The sequence below is a fragment of the Sus scrofa genome, chromosome 9 (genome assembly GCF_054392235.1).
Source record: "Sus scrofa isolate SSC_HxYL_T2T_F1_AM1 chromosome 9, Sscrofa_HxYL_maternal_Yorkshire_Landrace_v2.0, whole genome shotgun sequence".
NCBI lineage: Eukaryota > Metazoa > Chordata > Mammalia > Artiodactyla > Suidae > Sus > Sus scrofa.
The window spans coordinates 76828080-76849225 of NC_139391.1; the positions used below are offsets into that span (position 1 = coordinate 76828080).

Genomic DNA, 21146 nt, shown 5'->3' on the forward strand with positions numbered 1-21146 from the left:
ATAGGTTGGTGGTATAGGTTGCAGATGCAGCTCGGATCCTGCATTGCTGTGGCTGTGGTGTAGGCTGGCAGCTGTCGCAATGATTCGACCCCTAACCTGGAACTTCCAATATGCCACAAGTGCAGCCCTAAAAAGCCAAAAAAAAAAAAAATTCTTTCTTTATGTTAAACAGCAGTGGGAAAGCAAGCATCCTTGTCTTGTTCCTGATCTCAGACAGAAAGCTTTCAGTCTTTCACATGAGTTTTTCATAAACACCATTTATTATATTGAGGAAGTTCCCCTCTGTTCCTAGTTTCCTGAGTTTTATCATGAAAAGGTGTGAGTTTTTGCCAAATGCCTTTTCTACCTTTAGTTTGACAATATTAGAGGGACAATATGAATAGTCAAGCATAAAACATTTACCAAGTTTGTACAAAGTCACTGAAATTTTCATTTGCTAAATTTGCTTAACCTTGTCTAATACTTCCTTAAAGAATAAGGAAATGCATTATGTATTTTTTTCTTTAGCAAATTTATGAGACCTTGGAACCTGTCATTTCTCCCCAGTTTTCACATCTACCACTGTGTTGATCCTATCATCTAGTTGAAACTGTAATTTATCTCTCTTAGGTTTCTTCCTTGTCTATTCATCCTTCAGATGGCATTATATCACGTTTACAGTAATTCAAATCTAAACATACTAGTTTGGGACAGACCTTTTCTATCAAATGAAATTCCATTCTTATCCTTTACTATATATATAGTTCTCTGTTAAGTCAAGAAAAGTTACTTATTGGAGTTTCCATCATGGCACAGTGTAAACAAATCTGACTAGGAACTATGAGGTTGTGGGTTAAATCCCTGGCCTTGCTCAGTGGGTTAAGGATCTGGCGGTGCCGTGAGCTGTGGTATAGGTCACAGACATGGCTTGAAGGCTCGGATCTGACATTGCTATGGCAGTAGAGTAGGCTGGCAGCTGTAGCTCCAATTGGACCCCAGCCTGGGGACCTCCATATGCCACAAGTGTGGCCCTAATAAGCAAAAAAAAAAAAACCCAACACAAAAAAAGAAAAAAAGTTGCTTATTAACTTTGAGGATAACTTTTTAATGTCCTCTTTTTAAATATAATCTTCTCTATCCAGAATGTTTTTTCTGTTCTCTCCCTACACCAGTGTATCTCTTTGCTCCTTTGAAATTTATACAATCGATTAGCCCTTTATTAAGTTTGACACTGTACTCCCTTTCTAACTACTCTAAAATTTTTTTCTGTATAAGCTGTCTCCCATATGGTTGGTAATTCTCTCTAGGATGGATTCTCTATTTCTTTTGTATTCTAAGAAAGTACATGTAGAAATGGAAAAACCCACCAGGGGCTTGGTAAGCAGACAGACTCAAACTCTAGCACTAACAATTGGGATATGAGGATTAAACAGAAAAACAGAAAAAAACCCTCCTGTATAGGACGAGCACAATTTTTGCCTCTACTGCTTATAATAGGAACTCAGTAGATCCTGTACATTTAAATGACTGTAAATAAGATTTCTAAGCAAACCTTTTTCTCAATTTCCAAAGGAAGTCTCACATCTCTTCTTAGGAAAAGCTGTGGTGTTTCCCTTTGGGGATCCAAATTAGTCAATTCAGCAAGAATTTCTGGCCAGTCACGAACATGTTGCAGTGGTTTATGATAAGGCTTGAGCTGAAGGCCTGAAAAACATCTTTCCTTTTTATAAATGACAATGTAAAAATGAACCGATTTTATCAATGCATAGTAACTTTGTATTAAACTAAACTAAGTACACTAAGTATTGAACACACACAGATTATAGGCCTAAATTTAATATAATACTGACTTTAATTGATGTTACTACCCAATTTGAGGGTAACCACTTTTTTAAGAATGTAAGGAGTTCCCACCAGGGTGCAGTGGGTTAAGAATCCAACTGTAGCAGCTCGGATTGCTGCAGAGGCGCAGGTTTGATCCCCGACCTGGCTCAGTGGGTTAAAGGATCTAGTATTGCAGCAGATGTGACAGAGGTTACAGCTATGGCTCGGACTCGATCCATGGACCCAGGAACTTCCATATGCCATTATGCAGCCAAAAAGAAAAAAAGAAAAAGAACATCTGTATTATTTTGAAATGAGATAAGCACTGAAAATAAGGCAAGTTGGATGAGTACTACATTCAGTGGCACTCAAATCACATTCCATTGCCAAAGAAAAAATAGTTTGGTGCTTATCTGTTTCAGTAGTCTGAATACAATTTATATAAACTAGAAAAACACTGTATCACTTGAAAATGTAAAAGTCAGTAATAATCGATGCTATACTTAAATTTACCAACCCACTCTCAAAAAAGAATAATTACATTTATACAACAGAATACCAAGTTTCTTACTTAGATTTTCTGAACAGATCCAGATAGTGAAATACTGCTGTGTTTCTTGAGAGAGACGCATTCCTTCCATTATCTGCTGCACTGTGGTGTTATTTCCATGCTTCAGTTCAACAGAACGGTAAGATCCATCCATTCTGTATATCCTAACTTTTTCATACTAGGACAAAGAATGATAATAAATTATGCAACCTGGTTAGAAATTATACATCCCAGTCCAACAAAATGCTTTAATTTCAACTTCATCTGCTTTGTTATAGATTTGTAACATGGAAATTATCAGAAAAACTGCTTCAAGTAAGACTCTTCCACTAATGTGTTTTAAAATTTTACTTTCATTATTTATATTTTCTAACATGTTTTCCTCTGAATATTCATTCTATGGTCAAACAAGTTTCAGAAACCAAGGCAAATTATTTCTAAAAAAAAAATTCAACTTCAGAATCTTCTGAGAGGATATTTTAAAGCCATTAATGTACAACATAAATATCAAATGGAGATATAGATTTGGTTAACTAAATCTGGTGTTAAGTCAAGTATTTCATGAGTTTGGTGGGCCACAAATTATAATGTAGAAATATGTACCACCAATAATTTTTCCGAAGAGGAATGTGTGATAGAAGACTTTATACGTTAAAGTTATGGACCAATGGACCTTGAGCCAATTTCTTTCCTCCAGTCAGAAAATCCCAGAAAAAAGTGCTATTTTCAGTACATTTTTATTGTTATGGGAAGTAACTGATGTTTCCAAACAACTTCCAGGACAGTTCATTTTAGATAAAAGTACCTAATTCCTCTTATCTTATACATTCAGATATAAAAATTATGAGAAATAAAAATGTTTTAATTATACAATTAGAAAATAAATTGTACCCCCTGTGGTGCAATGGGATCAACAGTGCCTCTGAGACACAGGTTCAGTCCCTGGCCAGGAAGTGGGTTAAGATTCAGTGTTGCCTCAGCTGTGGTGTAAGTCACAACTGTGGCTTGCATCTGATCCCTAACCTGGGAACTTCATATGCTGTGGGGTGGCCAAAATATAAATAAATAAATTTATTTTAAAACTGGAATGAAGTATATAACAGAAGGGTACCTTTTACTCCCTGTACCTATTTCCTTGTCTTTGTCCTGTGTTCATCGAATAGTGTTTTGACAAAAATGTATATGAATGTGTGAGTAATTTTCCTTAAAGGCAGAGATTATGTGTATATTCTTTATCACTTATCACTTTCAGCATTTCATGGTGTTAAATTTATAGAAATACTCAGCAAATACTTATTGTCTGTGAATGGAAATTTCTGGAAAAGCTCAGACATACAGGTGATACCTATTGGTATCAAACTTTTACCAGTTGGTATAAATCCTTTCATCTGGTTTGCAAATTTTGAAACGATTTTTAAATTGATAATAGTTTTATCATCACTATAATTTTTAGGTATAACTGAATTCTTTTCTAATTGCTAATTCTTCTCTATCTTAATGTCGCTGCTAATTATTTTGGACATAAGTAAATGGAAAGACCAGGTTGAAGTGGCAGAATAAAAAAGCTGGGAAATCTCCTATTTTAACCCATTCACTCTCTTGAGGAGAAAAATGAATCTGTAACAGATAAGTAACTTGCTGAAACTATATTACTAAATGATATATAATATCATTATTTACAAATATAAAGTATTGCTTAGAAGGCCTAAGTAGAGAAATATGCTTCAATGAATAGATTATAATTTGTAACTGGCATATCAAGTATAGAGATTACAATGCAATTGCAGTTAATTTTAAGTGACTCAAAGATTTATTTATACTACAAGTTTTATTTTGATATGGAAGAATAAATGTCCAAATATTAGGGATGATAACAAATTTAATGCATCTGAACTCTAACTATGAGGTTTATAAAAGCAGTAAAGAAGCCATCCATACATTTATCCTACTACTCTGCCAAAGATCCTCAAATTACTTATCAATTTAAATATGATATTTGGCTCTAACTAGTATTTATGAAGGTAATTCTTACTGGTTTGTTAATGGCTTCCTTCAACAATTTTGCAGCATCTTCCCAATTATTTTGTTTGTTTTCTTCACAGATATTTAAAGGAGATCGTCCTTGTTGATCTGTTATATGCTAGAAATGTGGGGGAAAAGAAGAGGTTAAAGAAAAAAGGCATTACAAATACGCAAATAAGGAAAATATCATTCAAAGTTTCATAAAAAAGACTACTGTCATGTATTAAGTCAATATTAACCATGCTTAGTACGTGCTCTACCTAAAATAAACATGAACTGACGGTTGAGAGATGCAAAGCATTAATCAATGTAATTATTTTTTTAAAGTTCTGAGTAAAGCAACAACAAAGGTTTTGTTAAAGCTATTATTTTTCCCTTTACAAAATACTTATTATTACAAATTCAAAAAATGATAGCAAATCTGTTTCCTCATTAAAGATATTTTTGAGGAAATACACTATAAATTGAGAAGAGGTTAAATTTTATGTACATTCTGGAGATGAATGACTATGATGTTGTAAAACAATGTAAATGTACTTAATGCCACTGATCTATACATCTATAAATGGCTAAAATGGTAAATTTTATCAGGTATACTTTACTACAATTTTTAAAATTATACACAAAAGCAAGGTTTATACATAAATATTACTTATTCTGTATAGTAAGTTAAATTTGTTTTTATTTTTCAGCTGACCTCTTAAGTGAACAACTGAACATTTTAGTGTCATTACTTGTTATTCACTGTGTGAAAAAGAAAGGAAGGAAGGAAGGGAGAAAATTGTAGAAAACAACTTACTCTGTCAACTTCTGGATGGTTTAGGAGAATCTGTACTATTTCAGCATGTCCTCCTCCAGCAGCAAAATGAAGAGGAGAACTAAGTTGTCCATTTAAAAGGTTTGGATTGCACTTTCCTTTCTCTAACAATATGCGTGTTGCTTCAACTTTTCCATACCTATTAAAAAAAAAAAAAAAACCTAAAAAGTTATCTGAAATGTTTTGAAAATCCAAATATTAGACAATATCTCAAAGCAATACAAGATTTTTCTAAGCCAGAGAACAAGGAATGAAGACACTGATGTTTTCAGTGCTTAGGGATTTCTTATGAATTATTCTGATTCAATTCAACTGTTTCTATTTCTGATCAACTGGGAGAAAATATAATCTCAAATATAAGACAGAAGCAGATGATAGAGAACCACTGCACACAAAATTTAAAAATTATAAATTAGGGATATAAAATTTTTAGTCAAAATATGTTCAGAAGCAGAAAGTTAACTCATAAATTTAATAATGCTTTTTACTTAGGCCTGCCTTTGATTTACAAAATAGGCCCAAAGACATAATTCTACATGTAGCTGTTGTATTGAGCAATGTGGAGACAAAGGTATGTTAAGATACGTGGTCTCTGCTTGAGTAAAGGCTTATAATGTAATCAGAGAGGAAAACAAAAACATGGAATAAGTTACATAATGCTTTAAAATTTAAGTAATAACAGTTTAAGATAACAATCAAAATAAGGTACTTTATATTTGTCAAATCATAACAGTTTAAAATTAATGCTTTAAAAGTGTTGGAAAAGGAAGACAAGATTTCAGTCTAAAATGGTCTTAAAAAGTGTTTTGATAGAAGAACAATTTGAACTGGATTTTAAAGAGGAAGAAACTGAAGAGATGCTAAAGAGAGGTAAAATATTCTGGGTAGCCAAGAAAATAAGCAAGCAAAGCTAGGACCAAGAAGAGAAGAAACAGCATGTGTCAGACACAGTGAGTCCACCACTTGGTTAAGAAGACTTATAAATGCTATAAGATGAAGCAATGGTGGAAAGGTAATTCACTGTTTGGAAATAAATGGGTAGAAGAGGAAAGGAAATGTGTTTTTATACATGGTACATTTGAGGGGAAAATAGCACATCTTTACAACTGCTCTGATTTGCTGTCAACTTTCCTTTCTTCCCCTTCACATACCCTGTGGTTTTCCTATGCCCTGAAACTGCCACTTGTATCCTAACCTTCTTATTCATGTGACATTTTGCTCATGTTCTTTGCTTTTCTTGAGAGGTCCTTCGCCACTACCAACGATTTTGTTCACGTTAAGATCTATTATTTCTCTGAAATAGTTTAAAATCTACCACCTCTCTAGTCTCACTACATTTGTACAGTTTTACTCTTTCTTAAAATCTCACTTTAACTACTTTCATCCTTGTGTATATACATTTCTATCAGCCTGGAAGTTCCTTGAGAGTGGTGTCTTTGCCTTCTCCAGACTGCCTTATTCATTAAAAAAAAAAAGTGTGACTAAACTGTTCAGTTGGCAATTGAAAATGCAGACTTGGTACACAGGAGGAAGGCAAAGGCTTGAGATATTTATCTGAGAATATGCAAATTCATCCAACTGAAAAGACTTACTGTTAAGGCTGGGAGAATAGATGAAATCTTTCTGAGAGAATTTTGAGAAAGATGAACATCTTAGAACAATGAAATGCCTCTTTTAAAAACAATCTTTTAGGACAGGAAAAGATACTAAGGGAACAATTCAAGAAGTAACAATAAAAATAATTAATATAAACATACATTTTGTCTGACACTTTAAAGTTTTCGAGGTACTTCCTTACATAATTACTTAGTATAATCTTCGGCAACTTATGAGGCAGGCAGAGAGATTTATAATGCACAAAAATGAAGTTACTAGTAAAGTAACTTGCCCAAGGTCTCATGGGTACTAGCCAGTTAGAATCCAGTTTTCTGTATCTTAGTATAGCAGTTTCCATACTATAACATATGCTTGGGTCACAGAACAGAGGTCAGTATTTCAATAATAATGATAACGTAACAATTATATCTTGCATTTGTACTGACCTGCATTATAGCTCCATTATAGCTGCCCTTTCAACTTCAATTTGTTCTCAGATCAAAGATTTGGCCAACAGTATTAAGTGGGGCAGAGCAGGAAAAGGAAAATGTTAAGAAGGTTCATGAAGAGTCAAAAAGAGAAAGCAGTTATGTATGGCCCACTTAGCAACTATAAAGAGAACGAGAGAAACAGGATAGTGGCCGAAAGAGGCAGCAGGTTCAAATTAAGGTTCTTTTTCAAGGAGGGAGAAGACCCATGTATGTTTGAAAACAGCAAGAAAGAAAATGCAGAAAAGGAGTAAGTGAATTTAATGGGGAAGAAAAAGGATTTTTACTTGCATACCTTATGATACAGGAGAGAGATGGGAATAAAAAATGATGATTAGAAGTGGAGAAGGAGGACATTTCTGATGGCTTCAACTTTCTTTGAAAACAGAGGGTGTAGAACTAGCTGATGAGAGTGGAGAAAGAAAGCAGTGGGAGTTGAAGCTCTTAACAGTAGAAGGATTTAGAATATCTTACAGGGGAGGACCAAAAGGCTAGCAGGATGAAAGAAACAAAAAGAATAGACAGCTGGCTACAGTGAAGGCTCAAAGGATAGCAGATGGAATAATTCGTAAGGAGCCAAATCATAGTTCTAAAACACTCTCTAGCAATGACATGAAACTGGAAAGTACTATCGGAGAGAAAAGACACTGATTTGAGAGAGGTGAGAAATTATGGGATGTCAGCAAAACATTTACTGAATGGTTGATAAGTTACCCATTTGGGGAGAAAGCCAATTTATATAGTAGTTGAAAATGGTGATTCTGGTAAAGTTTTTAGACACTTGTCATCAATATATGAGAATTTTTAAAGCTTGGAGTAATCCTGAGGTGATTTAATTAAATGGCCCTCAAAGAGTGATCCAGGAAAGCATCAAGATCTTGACATCTTTTCAGGGTGTCTTCTAGGTCAAACATACTTTCATTCTTGTTTTTCGTAAGTGTACGGTGGAGTTTTCTAGAAGCTACATGACATGTAAATCACAATGAATTAAAGGCAGAATCAGATGTGAGAATCCAACTGTCTATGAGGTTAGAGAATAAAGAGATGCAAGAATGCAAAACAATGCTATTTTTCTCATTAATTTTTTATTTTGGAAAATAAGGTATACTTCATAAAATTTTGTTATTTGTTAATATTTGTTTACTGTTATTTTAAAATGAATTAAATGCTTAAAATATTTTTCAGTTTTAACTTCTAATATAATAAATAACACTAGATGTAATTCACATGAAACAAAGCTCATTGGGATCCTGTAATTTTGAAGAGTGAAGAGGAATCCCGAAACAAAAGTTTGGGAACCACTGATCTAATAAAATCCCTCATTTTAAAGATGAGAAAATAGACCAAGAAGGCTAAAACATCTTGTGTAAGTTTATAAAGAAAGGTCCTAAATCCCAGTCCCTTGATGAGACAGCCCAACATCCCCCTTTTTAATCCTTAGGCCAATCAGTGAATAAGAGTACATCTCTAATTTACATTCTTTACTGAAGAGTTAAATCAGTCTACATTCAAATTCACATCAATCAAATGATCTATCTTATTAAAAGTACTGACTGCATGGTTGACCCATACTATTCCTGGTGTATTAAACTTGGTTATTATTTCCAGCTAACAAACTAATTTTATTGAAGGATAAAACTCTTCTTTGATGTATTATAGTAATAAGATTTTTCCAACTAAAAATACAAAACAGATCAATGAATTTCAGATTTAGATATCAAATGTTAAAATTTTTACAATACTTTAATAATGGCCAACAATTTTGAGTGCTTATTACTGTCAGGCACCCTTCCATGCATTTATTTGCATTTTCTCCTTTAATGTTAAGAAAGGCACTATAATTAAGCTCATCTTTTGGAAAAAGAAACATATTCCTTAGAGACGTTACGTAATTTGCTAAAGGCCATACTTTTAGGAACTAAAAGTTTTAGTTGGGACTGAAACCTAGGTACATTCCAAAGCACATTAAATCCTATACCATACTTCTGTTTTTATGTAATAGGTAGTAGAAATAGTACTGTCCTTCATTTTGGGGGGCTGTGCCTGTGGCGTGTGGAAGTTCCCAGGCCAGGGACTGAATGCAAACCAAGCCACAGTAGCAACAACGCCAAATCCTTAACTGCTAGATGACCAGGGAACTCCTCCCATTCTTTTAATAAGAAAAAAATAACCCCCTGCCACAAAAAGGGCAACAATACAGGCTAATATAAATTTGGGATTCCTAGGCTAAAACTCACTGCCTCTGCCTTTCCCAAGCCCACAGTATACTTTCTTGGGGTCAGAACTATATTCTCTATCTCTGTTTGTTTGGCTCCAGGAAAAGCATATGATTTCTTCTGAGACTGTTGCTGCTAGCAGTATTTACCAGTAATCTGAAGAAACAACTATAAGTTCAATTAAAGAAGATTTCGGGTAACTCTTTCCAAATCTGAGTATAAAAATTCCCTGTAATGGGGAAACAATTAAGAATACACTTATAGGAGTTCCCATCGTGGCGCAGTGGTTAACGAACCCGACTAGGAACCATGAGGTTGCGGGTTCGGTCCCTGCCCTTGCTCAGTGGGTTAACGATCCGGCGTTGCCGTGAGCTGTGGTGTAGGTTGCAGATGCGGCTTGGATCCCACGCTGCTGTGGCTCTGGCGTAGGCCGGTGGCTACAGCTCCGATTCGACCCCTAGCCTGGGAACCTCCATATGCCGTGAGAGCGGCCCAAGAAAATGGCAAAAAGACAAAAAAAAAAAAAAAAAAAAAAAAAAAAAGAATACACTTATAAAGGAACATATTTTTAAGGAAACAAAAATATTTAAGAGCACATTTATTTAATAAAGGAGCATATTTTCAAGGAAATGCATATTTTTAATGAAGAAAATATATATTAAAAGCACCTATATTTAGCTATTTGATCACAAATATTGGAATCACTAAAATCAAAAGAATTGCAACTAGAAATAATCTAATTAATGTATTTTACATATAGATAAATAAACTAAGATGCAAAGAGGTAAAGTAACTTGCCTAATGTCATGCAGCTAAAAAGTTGTGGATATTTATCAGGAAGTAAATAACGTAAGCAATTCTTAAACTAGCCAAAAAAGCTCACTTTATATAATAAAGTAAAAGCAACATCCCCATAAGAAATAATGGTAAACAACTTTATTACATCATTTTTAGAGGATGGGCTATAGCAAAGTTAACTAGTACTATGAACACAAATTTAAGATCCCAGCCCAGGCTGAAGGGAAAAGTTATTATGTGAGAAGAGTAGGACAGCAAGAACTACAATGGGCAACTAGTGGAAAAGGCTAACCTCAATCTAGTGAGCTAATTCGTCTCATCTTTAAAAAGAAAAAAAAAAAAAGGCTTTAATTCTAATGAACACTTTTGGGTGTTTCCTGATACCACAGTTTCCCAAAGAACTAAAAGGCTACTTTTCTAACATGATGCAAGGTCAAATCCTTAGTAGCTAACACATGTAAATTTTATAATAAGGATAAACAAACATAACACAACTCCAGTAGAAAGCAATAGAAACTGCAAGGGTAAATAAGGGACCATGTGCCGTGCGATGCACTTGCTAGTCACTAACTAGCCTACTGCATGACCTTGGGATGTCTGAAAGCACTAATGATATCTCTCCTATGAGGCAGACCCTGTAAATTGAACAATGTGGTACATACACAGTAATCAAAGATTACTAAAGAGAAAGCTCATAAAGCAAACAACATAGAAGAAAAAAGTTACTAGAATGGGAACAGCTTTGAAAAGAAGCACTAAAATTTATAACTAAGGATTTAATCTTTCTAAAAAGAAAAGAATAAGTATTTACCAGCATGCATAATGAATAGGTGCCCAGTGGTCACTATCTAATTGGTTGACTGAAAATCTTTCATTGAGAAGTCGGCTTAATAATTCCGTATCTCCTTCACAGGCACTTCGATGGAGAGGAAAATCATCTACCCACTGTCGTTCCCTAATCATTAAAAACAAATAATTAAAAAAAACAACAGCACTGTTGAAATTCAAATGTTTTGTTTTTGGTTATTTTTGGCTACACCCACAGCATATGGAAGTTCCTGAGCCAGGGAAAGAACCAGTACCACAGCAGCGACCTGAGCCACTGCAGTGACAACACTGGATCCTTAACCTGCTATGCCACAAGGGAACTTCCAAAATTCAAATTGTTTTCAAACAAAATGTGATATATCTATGAAAGCTATATATCACTGAGCAGCCATAAACTATATCATTTATGTAATGATTACATTGCATACTGACTGCATATATCATTTCAAATAATATATATATATTTTTTCAAATAATATTTTAACATTAGAATGTAGGTTTTTAAAAAGCAATGTGGAGAAAAAAAGCAAAACAGTACTTGTCTTCTGTGACACTGCTCATACTCCTCTGCCATTTTTCCTGTTTAGGAATCTGGATTTTTGAGTAGTCTGGAGCGCCTAGGCCAAAGTATGGATTTATTACCACTTTATCTACCTAGAAAGGGAAAACAACACAAAAACAAAAACTCTTTACGAGCTTTAGATACTTGAATTTAATGTATAGAAACAGAGCTAAGTGCAGAAGTCATCCTAATGTTTACAATTAGAAATAGATGCAATTGTGTCATAGAAAAAAAAAATCACATTTGAGATGAAATATTTTTTGAAATAAGAGCCAAAATTCATTCAACTCTTACCCGATTTGTATACTGAAGATCTGATCCAAACAAAGGGTTGTAAATACAGGCATCTGCTTTCTCGAGGGCCAACATTTTACTCTTTATTTCTAGTGCACTATAGCCCATATGTAGAGAGTTTTCTGTCTGACCTGATTCGGTAGCATATGCAGGGTTTATAACATTAGTTTTTATCCGCTCAAGAGGAGAAGGTCGGAATAAAGCTGGAATAAAGTGAGACTGTGCATGACGTTCATCTAACCACCTAGCAAAACAGAAAGAAGAGGTAGTAGAAGAATTTGTTCAAAAGTGAAGATGAAAGACAAAAAGACAAAAAAATGAAAAAAAAAAAAAAATAGGAGTTCCTGTTATGGTGCAGCAGAAACAAATCCGACTAGGAACCATGAAGTTTTGGGTTTGATCCCTGGCCTTGATCACTGGGTTAAGGATCCAGTGTTGCTGTGAGCTGTGGTATAGGTCGCAGACGTGGCTCGGATCTGGCATTGTTGCTGTGGCTGTGGTGTAGGCCAACAGCTACAGCTCTGATTAGACCCCTAACCTGGGAACCTCCGTATGCCACGGGTGCAGCCCTCAAAAAAGATAAAAAGACAAAAAATAAAATAATAAAAAAAAAAGTGAAGATGAAAAAAGTAAAAACCACTATCCACTTCTGATAGGTGATTCTTTTTATGAGTGAAATGCTGCCTACTGCACTAAGAAGGCAACTATAATTCTTTTTAATACTAATTCATATTTTCATAATTTTAATTAGTGTTAGTTAAGTAATTTTCTGTAAATAAAATTTTGTTTTGGACTCAGCAAACTATTTTTTTTAATGCATATAACATTAAAATAATAAAGACCCCTTTAGAAAAACATGAAGCACTTTTAAAATTTAAACCACTGAGATGTAGGTGACAGCAGACCTACTGTTTTAGAAAGACAAAACCATAAGCGGTGAAAGGACTTGTTCCCTGATAAGGGTAAGTCAGGAGGACTAAATGTAGCTTTCTAACAAAGGGATCTTAGTTCTTAAGCCAGGGCAGTCTTTGTCATTTTGAAGAATAAAATTAACATGTCACAAGCAAATCAGGACAATCTTGTCTTTGGGGTTTTAAATTTTTATATTATACTTCAAAAACTTACTCGTTTTTAATATATATATATATATATATATATATATAATTAATTTTATTATTTCTTCCAAAAGTATTTGTATCCATCAGAGCTTATTTCAACTATGACCATGTATTTGATTTACTAAAAAATATTTTCAATGGAAGTTCTTACTTATCCAAGGCTATTAACATTCTTGCTGTAAGCGTAGCAAAGTGAGTGCTAGATTCACTGCAGACTCGCATGATATCTTGTAGGCAATAAAAAACTGGGCATCCTGGAGTATATGTATATTTAGTATTATCTGAAAAAGAAAAATGAAGAATTATGAAAAGGTTTACAACTACTTTTGTTATTTTCGTTTGTTTTTTGCTTTTTTTTTTAAGGGCTGCACCCATGGTATATGAAAGTTCCTAGGCTAGGGGTTAAATTGGAGCTATAGCTGCCGGCCTACACCACAGCCACAGCAATGCCAGATCCAAGCTGCGTCTGCAACCTACACCACAGCTCACGGCAACGCCAGATCCTTAATCACTGAGTGAGGCCAGGGATCAAACCCACATCCTCATGGATCCTAGTCGGGTTCATTATGACAGGAACTCTGTTCATGTTTTTTATTTAAGAGTATATAAATATGTTTAAAAAATTAAGTATAATATATATTGTTCTAGATTTGGATTCAACTGCTGGCCAGCTCTTGATTTGGATAACCTTATCCATTTGGTTAAATGCAGGATTTAGAATCTTGGAGGACCACAGAAATTGTTTCCTCTTTCTCCTCCTCAACAATACTGTAAAATTCTGGTTAATAAGATTTCCAAAACCATTTAAAATACTGAACTTTTTAACCTAACTATGACTGGGAAAAAAATATATATTTGGGAAGCTAGAGCTGGCTAATAAAATACATGTAAGTACTGTGTGTAGCAGCAGTCTGATGAGATGTCCACAGTGGATAATTAATATAAGTATTATTACTACCTTACATGAAGCTAGTCCTCTATAGATTTCAAAGTGATTTTCACATCTAATATCTCATTAAATGCTTCTAGCACACTGGAGTTCCTATCATGGCTCAGTGGGTTAAGAACCTGACTAGTATCCATGAGGATGCAGGTTCGATCCCTGGCTTCGATCAGTGGGTTGAGGATCCAGCATTGCCATGAGCTGTGGTGTAGGTTGTAGATGTGGCTGGATCTGGTGTTGCTGTGGCTGCAGCTCCAATTTGACCCTTAACCCAAGAACTTCCTTACGCAGCAGGTGCAACCCTGAGGAAAAAAAAAAAAAGAATTATTCTAGCACAATAAACCAAGTAGGAGCAAATACCTATTTTACAAATAGAGAGGTAAGGCTTAAAGAGGTGATCTGCTCAGGACACAAAATTAGTGGCGTTACCAGGTCTGTGCTGAAACTCAATATTTTTTTCTATTATTTCAGGATAATAGGATAAATTCCTTGTCAAAGGCTCATATTAAATTTTCATATTATATCTAAGTTTTTTTAACATTACCAATACTGTTGGGCAGGGTATTTAGAACTATTATTGACACTTTCGTGTCCCAAATACAGAATAGGTTCTGATCATATGTTAATTTTCCAAAATACAAACATTTCTATTTTTATTCTATCTATAGCATAGTCTTTGAAAAATCCCTCATTATAACCTGAAAATTTTTCATTTTGATTATGGCTTCACTCCTTACTTCTTTAAAAACAGAAACTGGAGTTCCCGTTGTGGCTCAGCCAGTTAAGAACCCAACACACTGTCTGTGAGGATGTGGGTTTGATCCCTGGCCTCACTCAGTGGGTTAAGGATTCAGCGTTGCTGCAAGCTGTGGTGTAGGTAGTAGATGCAGCTCAGATCTGGTGTTGCTGTGGCTGTGGTGTAGGCCAGCAGCTGCAGTTCTAATTTGACCCTCTAGCCCAGGGAACTTCCATATGTCACAGGTGTGGCTGTAAAAAGAAAAACAGAAACAAAAGCATTACTGTTCAGTCCAGAAGCCTGAATATTACTTTGAAATCAAAACACCTTTAGGTTAACAAATTTATCCATCTTCTATTATCTTAAAAACATGTATTTTTCAATAGTATTACAATAGTAATTATGAATTCAAATTCCTAAGTTCTTCAATAGACTTTAATTTAGCACCTAAGTACATAAAGATTCATAAGATGAAACTTAAGACTTTACCTTTGACAACTGATGGGACAATAAATAATGCTGCTTCTCTGCCCATCTTCTCCCCGTCCAGAGGAAATTTCTTCATTAATATCACTCGTTTTCCTAATCATTTTTTTAAAGTCAGTAAAGATAAAAATAATAGGCCTTTTAAAATCTTATAAATTATCTTGAGATTTAGAATAAATATTTTAAAGGCAGTATTAAGAGGAACTGAAATATAAAAAGTCAAGTTTTTATAAACACTAGTAAAAACTGGTAATTCGATAATAATGCAAATCATTCTGTAAATAATCAACTAATAGATTCGTGGTTCTGATTAACTAGAAAAGAAGCTTACTATGCATAGCAGGGAAAACTGTCCTACTAAGGACTGACAGAACAGCTGAACAGCAAGGCATTCTGCAAGGTGAAGAAGCTATATACTTCCTCATTCAGTTGGGATGTAAGTGGTAAGAATTTCACTAAAGTCTAAGCTAGCCAAGGAGGATGGTAAGATGTAAAGTCTTAAAGTTTAGTAGCTCTTAATTTAATATTCAATCTCCACTCTCAATTTTAGTTTTTACTAAAATCTGATTAATTTGTGATTCAAATTACTGTTCTGAGTCACAACCACCATTCATAGTCTGTTCTTCCTGATTTGGCAGCAGGGAAGCTATAAATAATAACCTGCAAGTCTTGCACTCTAACATCTCTCATCTTCTGATTCATTTGCCAAGATTTTTATTAACCCTTCCAATCTCCCCACTCAAGAAACAGAAGTTTGTTCCTGACCCAAGTAAGAATGCCTGGCTGGGTGCCTTCTGTAGAAGGTAGATAATGTTAAGAATTCAAGTTACTTCATTTATTCACAAAATGCTACAGTCGATATTTGTGATTATTATGGACTTCTTATTATTGCAGCCCTAAAATAATTTTTTACAAAATGGACACTTGTACCAAATGTGTTAGATACAGAATAACATTCCAATAAACTTCAGAGGCAACATTTGTATGGCTGAGGTTTTGTCCCATTTATTCTTTCCTACCTTATTGCTTCCCCAAGCCCAGTTCTGATCCACTTTTTTTTGTTTATTTGTTTGTTTTTTCTTTTTAGGGCCGCACATGCGGCAAATGGAAGTTCCCAGGCTAGGGATCGAATTGGAGCTGCCTCAGCTGGCAGCAATGACAGATCTGAGCCACATCTGTGACCTACACCATAGTTCATGGCAACACAGGATCCTTAACCCACTGAGTAAGGCCAGGGATAGATCCTGCATCCTCATGGATACTAGTTGGGTTCATTACTGCTGAGCCACAATGGGAACTCCCTGATCCACTGTTGAACTGTATACTGTGCAAATTATATATATATAACTATGAGATCTGTCATGGGGAGAAAACACTGATTAAAAGTTGGGAAATGAGGTTCTAATCCTGTCTTCTCCTAAGAGAAATGTGATTTTTGTAGGTGACAGCCTATGTGTGCATTTCCATTTTACAAATATAAAAATGACCATCTACCAACTCACAGGACCAATTTAAGAATTTCATGAGTAAGTGTTTCATGCTTTGTAAACTACATATAGCACTGTATAGAGAGGCACAACTACAGCTATTATAAAGTCATTTGTTATTTTCATGTGATGTTTATATAAGAAATTATATTTTTCTATAAAAATATTTCACACATTTAGAAAAACTAAATTGAATAAGATAGTCTGGATATGGTATGGCTCATTAATAATTGTCTAGTTAAGTAGAACTGCTCTATTTTAATTTTTCTTATTAAAGGCTGCCTGAAAATTTTTTTTCTTTTTCTTTTTAGGGCTGCATCTGTGGCATATGGAAGTTCCCAGGCTTGGGCTCAAATCGGAGCTGCAGCTTGCTGGCCACAGCCACAGCAATGCTGTACCCAAGCTGCATCTGCGATCTACACCCCAGCTTGTGGCAATCCTGGATTCTTAACCCACTGAGGGAGGCCAGGGATCGAACCTGCATCCTCATGGAGACTAGTCAGATTCTTAAACCGCTGAGCCATAATGGGAACTCCTGCCTGAAAACTTATTAGTACATTCTGTTATCTAAATGTACAAGGCATAATTGTGCTAGACATGTTTCAGGGTGCTGTCCTGTCATAACTTCTAAGAAAAACTACCCAACCCTCTGCGCCAGAGGACATTTTTGTTAACACTAATATCACTTACATCCTGATTCTTGGTAAATGATCCAAGTGGTAAAGTTTATCTAATTCATAGTAAATTCTGACTTGTCTGTCTCAGTGTAAATATGTAATTTGGGCTCAGATTTTGTCTCAGGAATTTGATCTTAGAAAAGATCCTGATAACTACAAAAATTTAGTAATAGTAAAACAAATCCAGATGAAACTTTATCAGAGATGTCCAAGACTGAGATAGAAAAAGCTGACAAATTTGTGGCATCCAAAAGAGCCTATCACAGGCCTTGATCACCTATAGGGATAGTCCTTGGTTCAGCTAAGATAAATTTCTAGATCATTTTATTTAAAAAGTAAATTTGATAATTAGGGAAAAGGGATTCTCTTTGTGGGATTCAGAATGTGTATCAAAGAGCTGTAAATTTATGCAGGAACTTCTTATAATCTTGAGTTACAATGCTTAGGGCCCCAACCCACAAAAACCCTTCAGGCCCTACTGAGGAGGTCACCTGTTAAGGAGTAAAATACGGTGAATGATACTTCCAGAAGTTATGAAATAGGCTTATAGTCAGCTATCTCTAGAGAACAACTATCCCAAATAATCAACAAATCAAATCACAGGATTCAGCCTTATCTCTGTATCAAAAATAGTCTCTTTAGTGAAAGAGATGAATTAGACAACTAATCTCTATAAAGATGAACAAACAGAAAAAAGCACCGAATAAGCTTTACAAAATCAAAAAGTAGGCACAGAGAGGTATGTTTTACCTCACTATCAACAACAGTTTTCAACTGCTGTTTGACTGAAATTAGCATTACCTTTTTAATGAAAATGCCTGAATCCTGGACAGGGTATATAATTTCTGTAACTTCTGCTCTCTGTTTCTTGTGAGGCCAGAGCTTGAGAAAACTAATCACTAATATTTAATCAGTTTCACAGGCTATACATGATCTAATATTTTAAATGGGGCCTGAATCTTTCAGGGTAAATACTTCTACAATTCAGTCTGGCTTTTGACCAAGTGGGGGAAAAAAAAAAACCACTGCTACCTGGTAATTTATAGGACTCACTCTAATACATGAAATCTTAATTGTTACCTAGTTATGAAGAGAGATTTATAGTTTTCTCTGTACCAGAGTAGAGGAAAAAAAATAAAAATAGTAGTTCTAAGGCACTTATCTGGGAAACTATACTTCTAGCAAAAAATAATTTGTACTTTTTTTTAGTTCTCAAGTCACTCCTTGGCTGTTTCTCTCTCTCTCAAACAAATCAGTAACATGGTTTAAATATTTTAAAATGTTTTTTACTTAAAATTATTTAAATATTTTAAAATATTTTTACTTAAAAAATTACAGTCAGGTTACTTTTTGAAGAGGGCTTGGCTGCACCTTAAAATTTTTTTTGAGTTTTTTTTTTTTCAAATGGAAAGGAACATTAAAAAACCTAATTTTTATATATTTTTAAAATGTTTTTCCCCACAAGCATTTAAAGCCAAATGTGTTAGAATGGATAAGCAATGAGATCCTGCTGTATCACACTGGGATATATCTATATATATCTATATACCTAGTCACTCATGATGGAGCATGATAATGTGCGAAAAAAGAATGTATACATGTACATGTGACTGGGTCACCTTGCTGTAGAAAACTGACAGAACACTGTAAACCAGCTATAATGGAAAAAATAAAAATCATTATTCAAAAAAGAAAAGAAAAGAAAAAAGAAAAGTTTCTTACCTCTAATACCCTGGTTTGCAGGAGAGATTGGTTTGGTGGTTTCTACTACATAATCCAATATGCCTTGTGTTATTTCACTGTTGCCTTGAAGTTTAGTTTCCAATAAAACTTTCTTTTTTTTTTTTTTCTGTCCTTCAATGGGAACTTCATGCAATAAAATCTTAGATAAGAAAAATAATGTTAAGAGAATATTTAAAATAAAACTTACTTGCCCTATAATAGCCAGTTGTCTTTCTTAACCCTAGCTGCATATGAGAATTACCTGGATGCTTTGCAAGGTATCAGAGTGCGCAAGGCACACGGATACACATACTTCCAATCGTGGCACAGCTGAAACGAATCTGACTAGGAGGTTGTGGGTTTGATCCCTGGCCTTGCTCAGTGGGTTAAGGATCCAGTGTTGCCATGAGCTGTGGTGTAGGTCGCAGACTTGGCTCAGATTCTGCATTGCTGTGGCTATGGTGTAGACCAGCAGCTGTAGTTCTGATTGGACCCCTGGCCTGGGAACCTCCATATAGCGACTGGTACGGCCATAAGAAGCCAAAAAAAAAAAGTATCAGTGTGCAGCTTCATCTGAGGAATGAGGCCCTGGTGCTGAAGTTTAAAAGTTCTCTAGGTGATTTAACAGTGTAGCCAGGACAACGAACTAATAAGCCAGTGCACTGCTAAAGCAGCAGCCTCCTAAGAACCCCTCCAGGATCCTTTAATAGCTTTCAGATAACTAATCTTAAAAGAAGCAATTAAAGCAAAATGCTAGAGAAATTAGTTGAAGTTAGATTAGAAGTATTTTATGAGGCTTGAAATCTCTTGAATAGAAAAGATAACAATTCTGCTTTGGGGTTTTTTTGTTTTGTTTTTGGCCTCAATCATGTTTATAATATAAATGTTTATATTATATTACATAATAATATATGTAATATAATCCAAGACTACAGAGAAGTAACTTAATAGCTTAAAACTTACTTAAGGGTAAAGAGATATTTTTAAATGAATTGTTAAAAACAGTTCTTTGGATTGGCACCACATTGTAAATCAACTATACTTGAATAAAAAATAAATAAAATAGAAAAAATAAAGCTTAACCATTTTGCAAAAGAATATAGATTATATTCTTTTTTCCCAATTAACTTCCTCCCTTCCACTAAAAGGATTACTCATCCATTGCCATGTGATTCATACTGCCTTTTGTGGAAGGATTATTTATGTATGGCCCTTTGCTACTAAGCATGGATCCATGCCTTGCTTTGGCCAAGTGCATTTGGGAAGGTATGACCTATACATCCAAGCAGAAGCTATATGGGAAAAGAACCTGAAAAAGAATGGCTATACGTATAGCTGATTCACTTTTCTGTACACCTGTACAACAACAATATTGTCAATTACACTCTGATAAAAATTTTTCTAAAAGTTTGGGAAAATAACCAAAGAACAACTTTTACATTGGAATTTTGATTAAGCTGAATTTTGCAATTTTTTTTAAATTTTTGAGAGCCATTCCATAAACTGTACTAAAAACCAAACTGTTATAAATTATTTAAGTAAAACTCAAACAAGTACCTTTTAATATCTAGTAACATCCATATCAATGAATAGAAAAATGGTCAAAACATATGCAGTAGAAAAAAGACATGGTGATGGGCAGAATCTATGATTGTCAATTCTAGCTTGTCAAGAACTAGGTTGTCAACAAGAATTTACAGGCCACACGGCAAGACTTTATATGCAAATGAAAATGATAAAAGAGAATGACACTCAGTGGTAAAAAAATCAAATATCTGTAAAATTGTTCTCACTTCATATGACTTAGCTCTGTATTCCCGAGAATTGAGACTGGCAGCATTCTTTGGACGAATAACAGCAACATAAGCATCTTCTATGTTTTCCGGATTTCCCATGGCTTTATAAAAGAAAGAAATCCCTTGAAAGATTAAATCAAAGGGCACATAATCACTGAAAATTTTCACTTATTTAGACTCAGAGAAACTACAGACATCTCAACAGAA

At 34.6% G+C, this 21146-nt stretch overlaps 1 protein-coding gene and 1 long non-coding RNA gene across 16 annotated transcripts in view; one reads left to right on the forward strand and one right to left on the reverse strand.

Annotated features, from left to right (window-relative positions):
• Nucleotides 1-7499, forward strand: part of LOC102158687 (uncharacterized) — an 86610-nt gene extending 79111 nt beyond the window's left edge. The window contains exons 1-2 of one of the 3 annotated variants that reach the window (XR_002347031.2): nucleotides 2390-2492; nucleotides 5068-7499. This is a non-coding gene — a long non-coding RNA (uncharacterized LOC102158687). Of the gene's footprint in view, nucleotides 1-2389; nucleotides 2493-2631; nucleotides 4685-5067 lie in introns of those variants that run through there. The other 2 variants (XR_014815771.1, XR_014815772.1) reach the window with 2 other exon arrangements.
• Nucleotides 1-21146, reverse strand: part of KRIT1 (KRIT1 ankyrin repeat containing) — a 39916-nt gene that overhangs the window by 13945 nt on the left and 4825 nt on the right. For 5 of the 13 annotated variants that reach the window (XM_021102374.2, XM_021102373.2, XM_021102370.2 and 2 more), the window contains 11 exons: nucleotides 20937-21040; nucleotides 19144-19303; nucleotides 15261-15353; nucleotides 13244-13373; nucleotides 11975-12218; nucleotides 11657-11772; nucleotides 11102-11245; nucleotides 5175-5331; nucleotides 4386-4493; nucleotides 2375-2531; nucleotides 1532-1683 (listed from right to left, as the gene is read on the reverse strand). In XM_021102374.2, the coding sequence (XP_020958033.1) occupies nucleotides 1532-1683; nucleotides 2375-2531; nucleotides 4386-4493; nucleotides 5175-5331; nucleotides 11102-11245; nucleotides 11657-11772; nucleotides 11975-12218; nucleotides 13244-13373; nucleotides 15261-15353; nucleotides 19144-19303; nucleotides 20937-21038 (1563 nt within the window). In that variant the 5' untranslated portion in view covers nucleotides 21039-21040. Of the gene's footprint in view, nucleotides 1-1531; nucleotides 1684-2374; nucleotides 2532-4385; nucleotides 4494-5174; nucleotides 5332-11101; nucleotides 11246-11656; nucleotides 11773-11974; nucleotides 12219-13243; nucleotides 13374-15260; nucleotides 15354-19143; nucleotides 19304-20936; nucleotides 21062-21146 lie in introns of all 13 variants that reach the window. The other 8 variants (XM_084976982.1, XM_084976980.1, XM_021102376.2 and 5 more) reach the window with 3 other exon arrangements.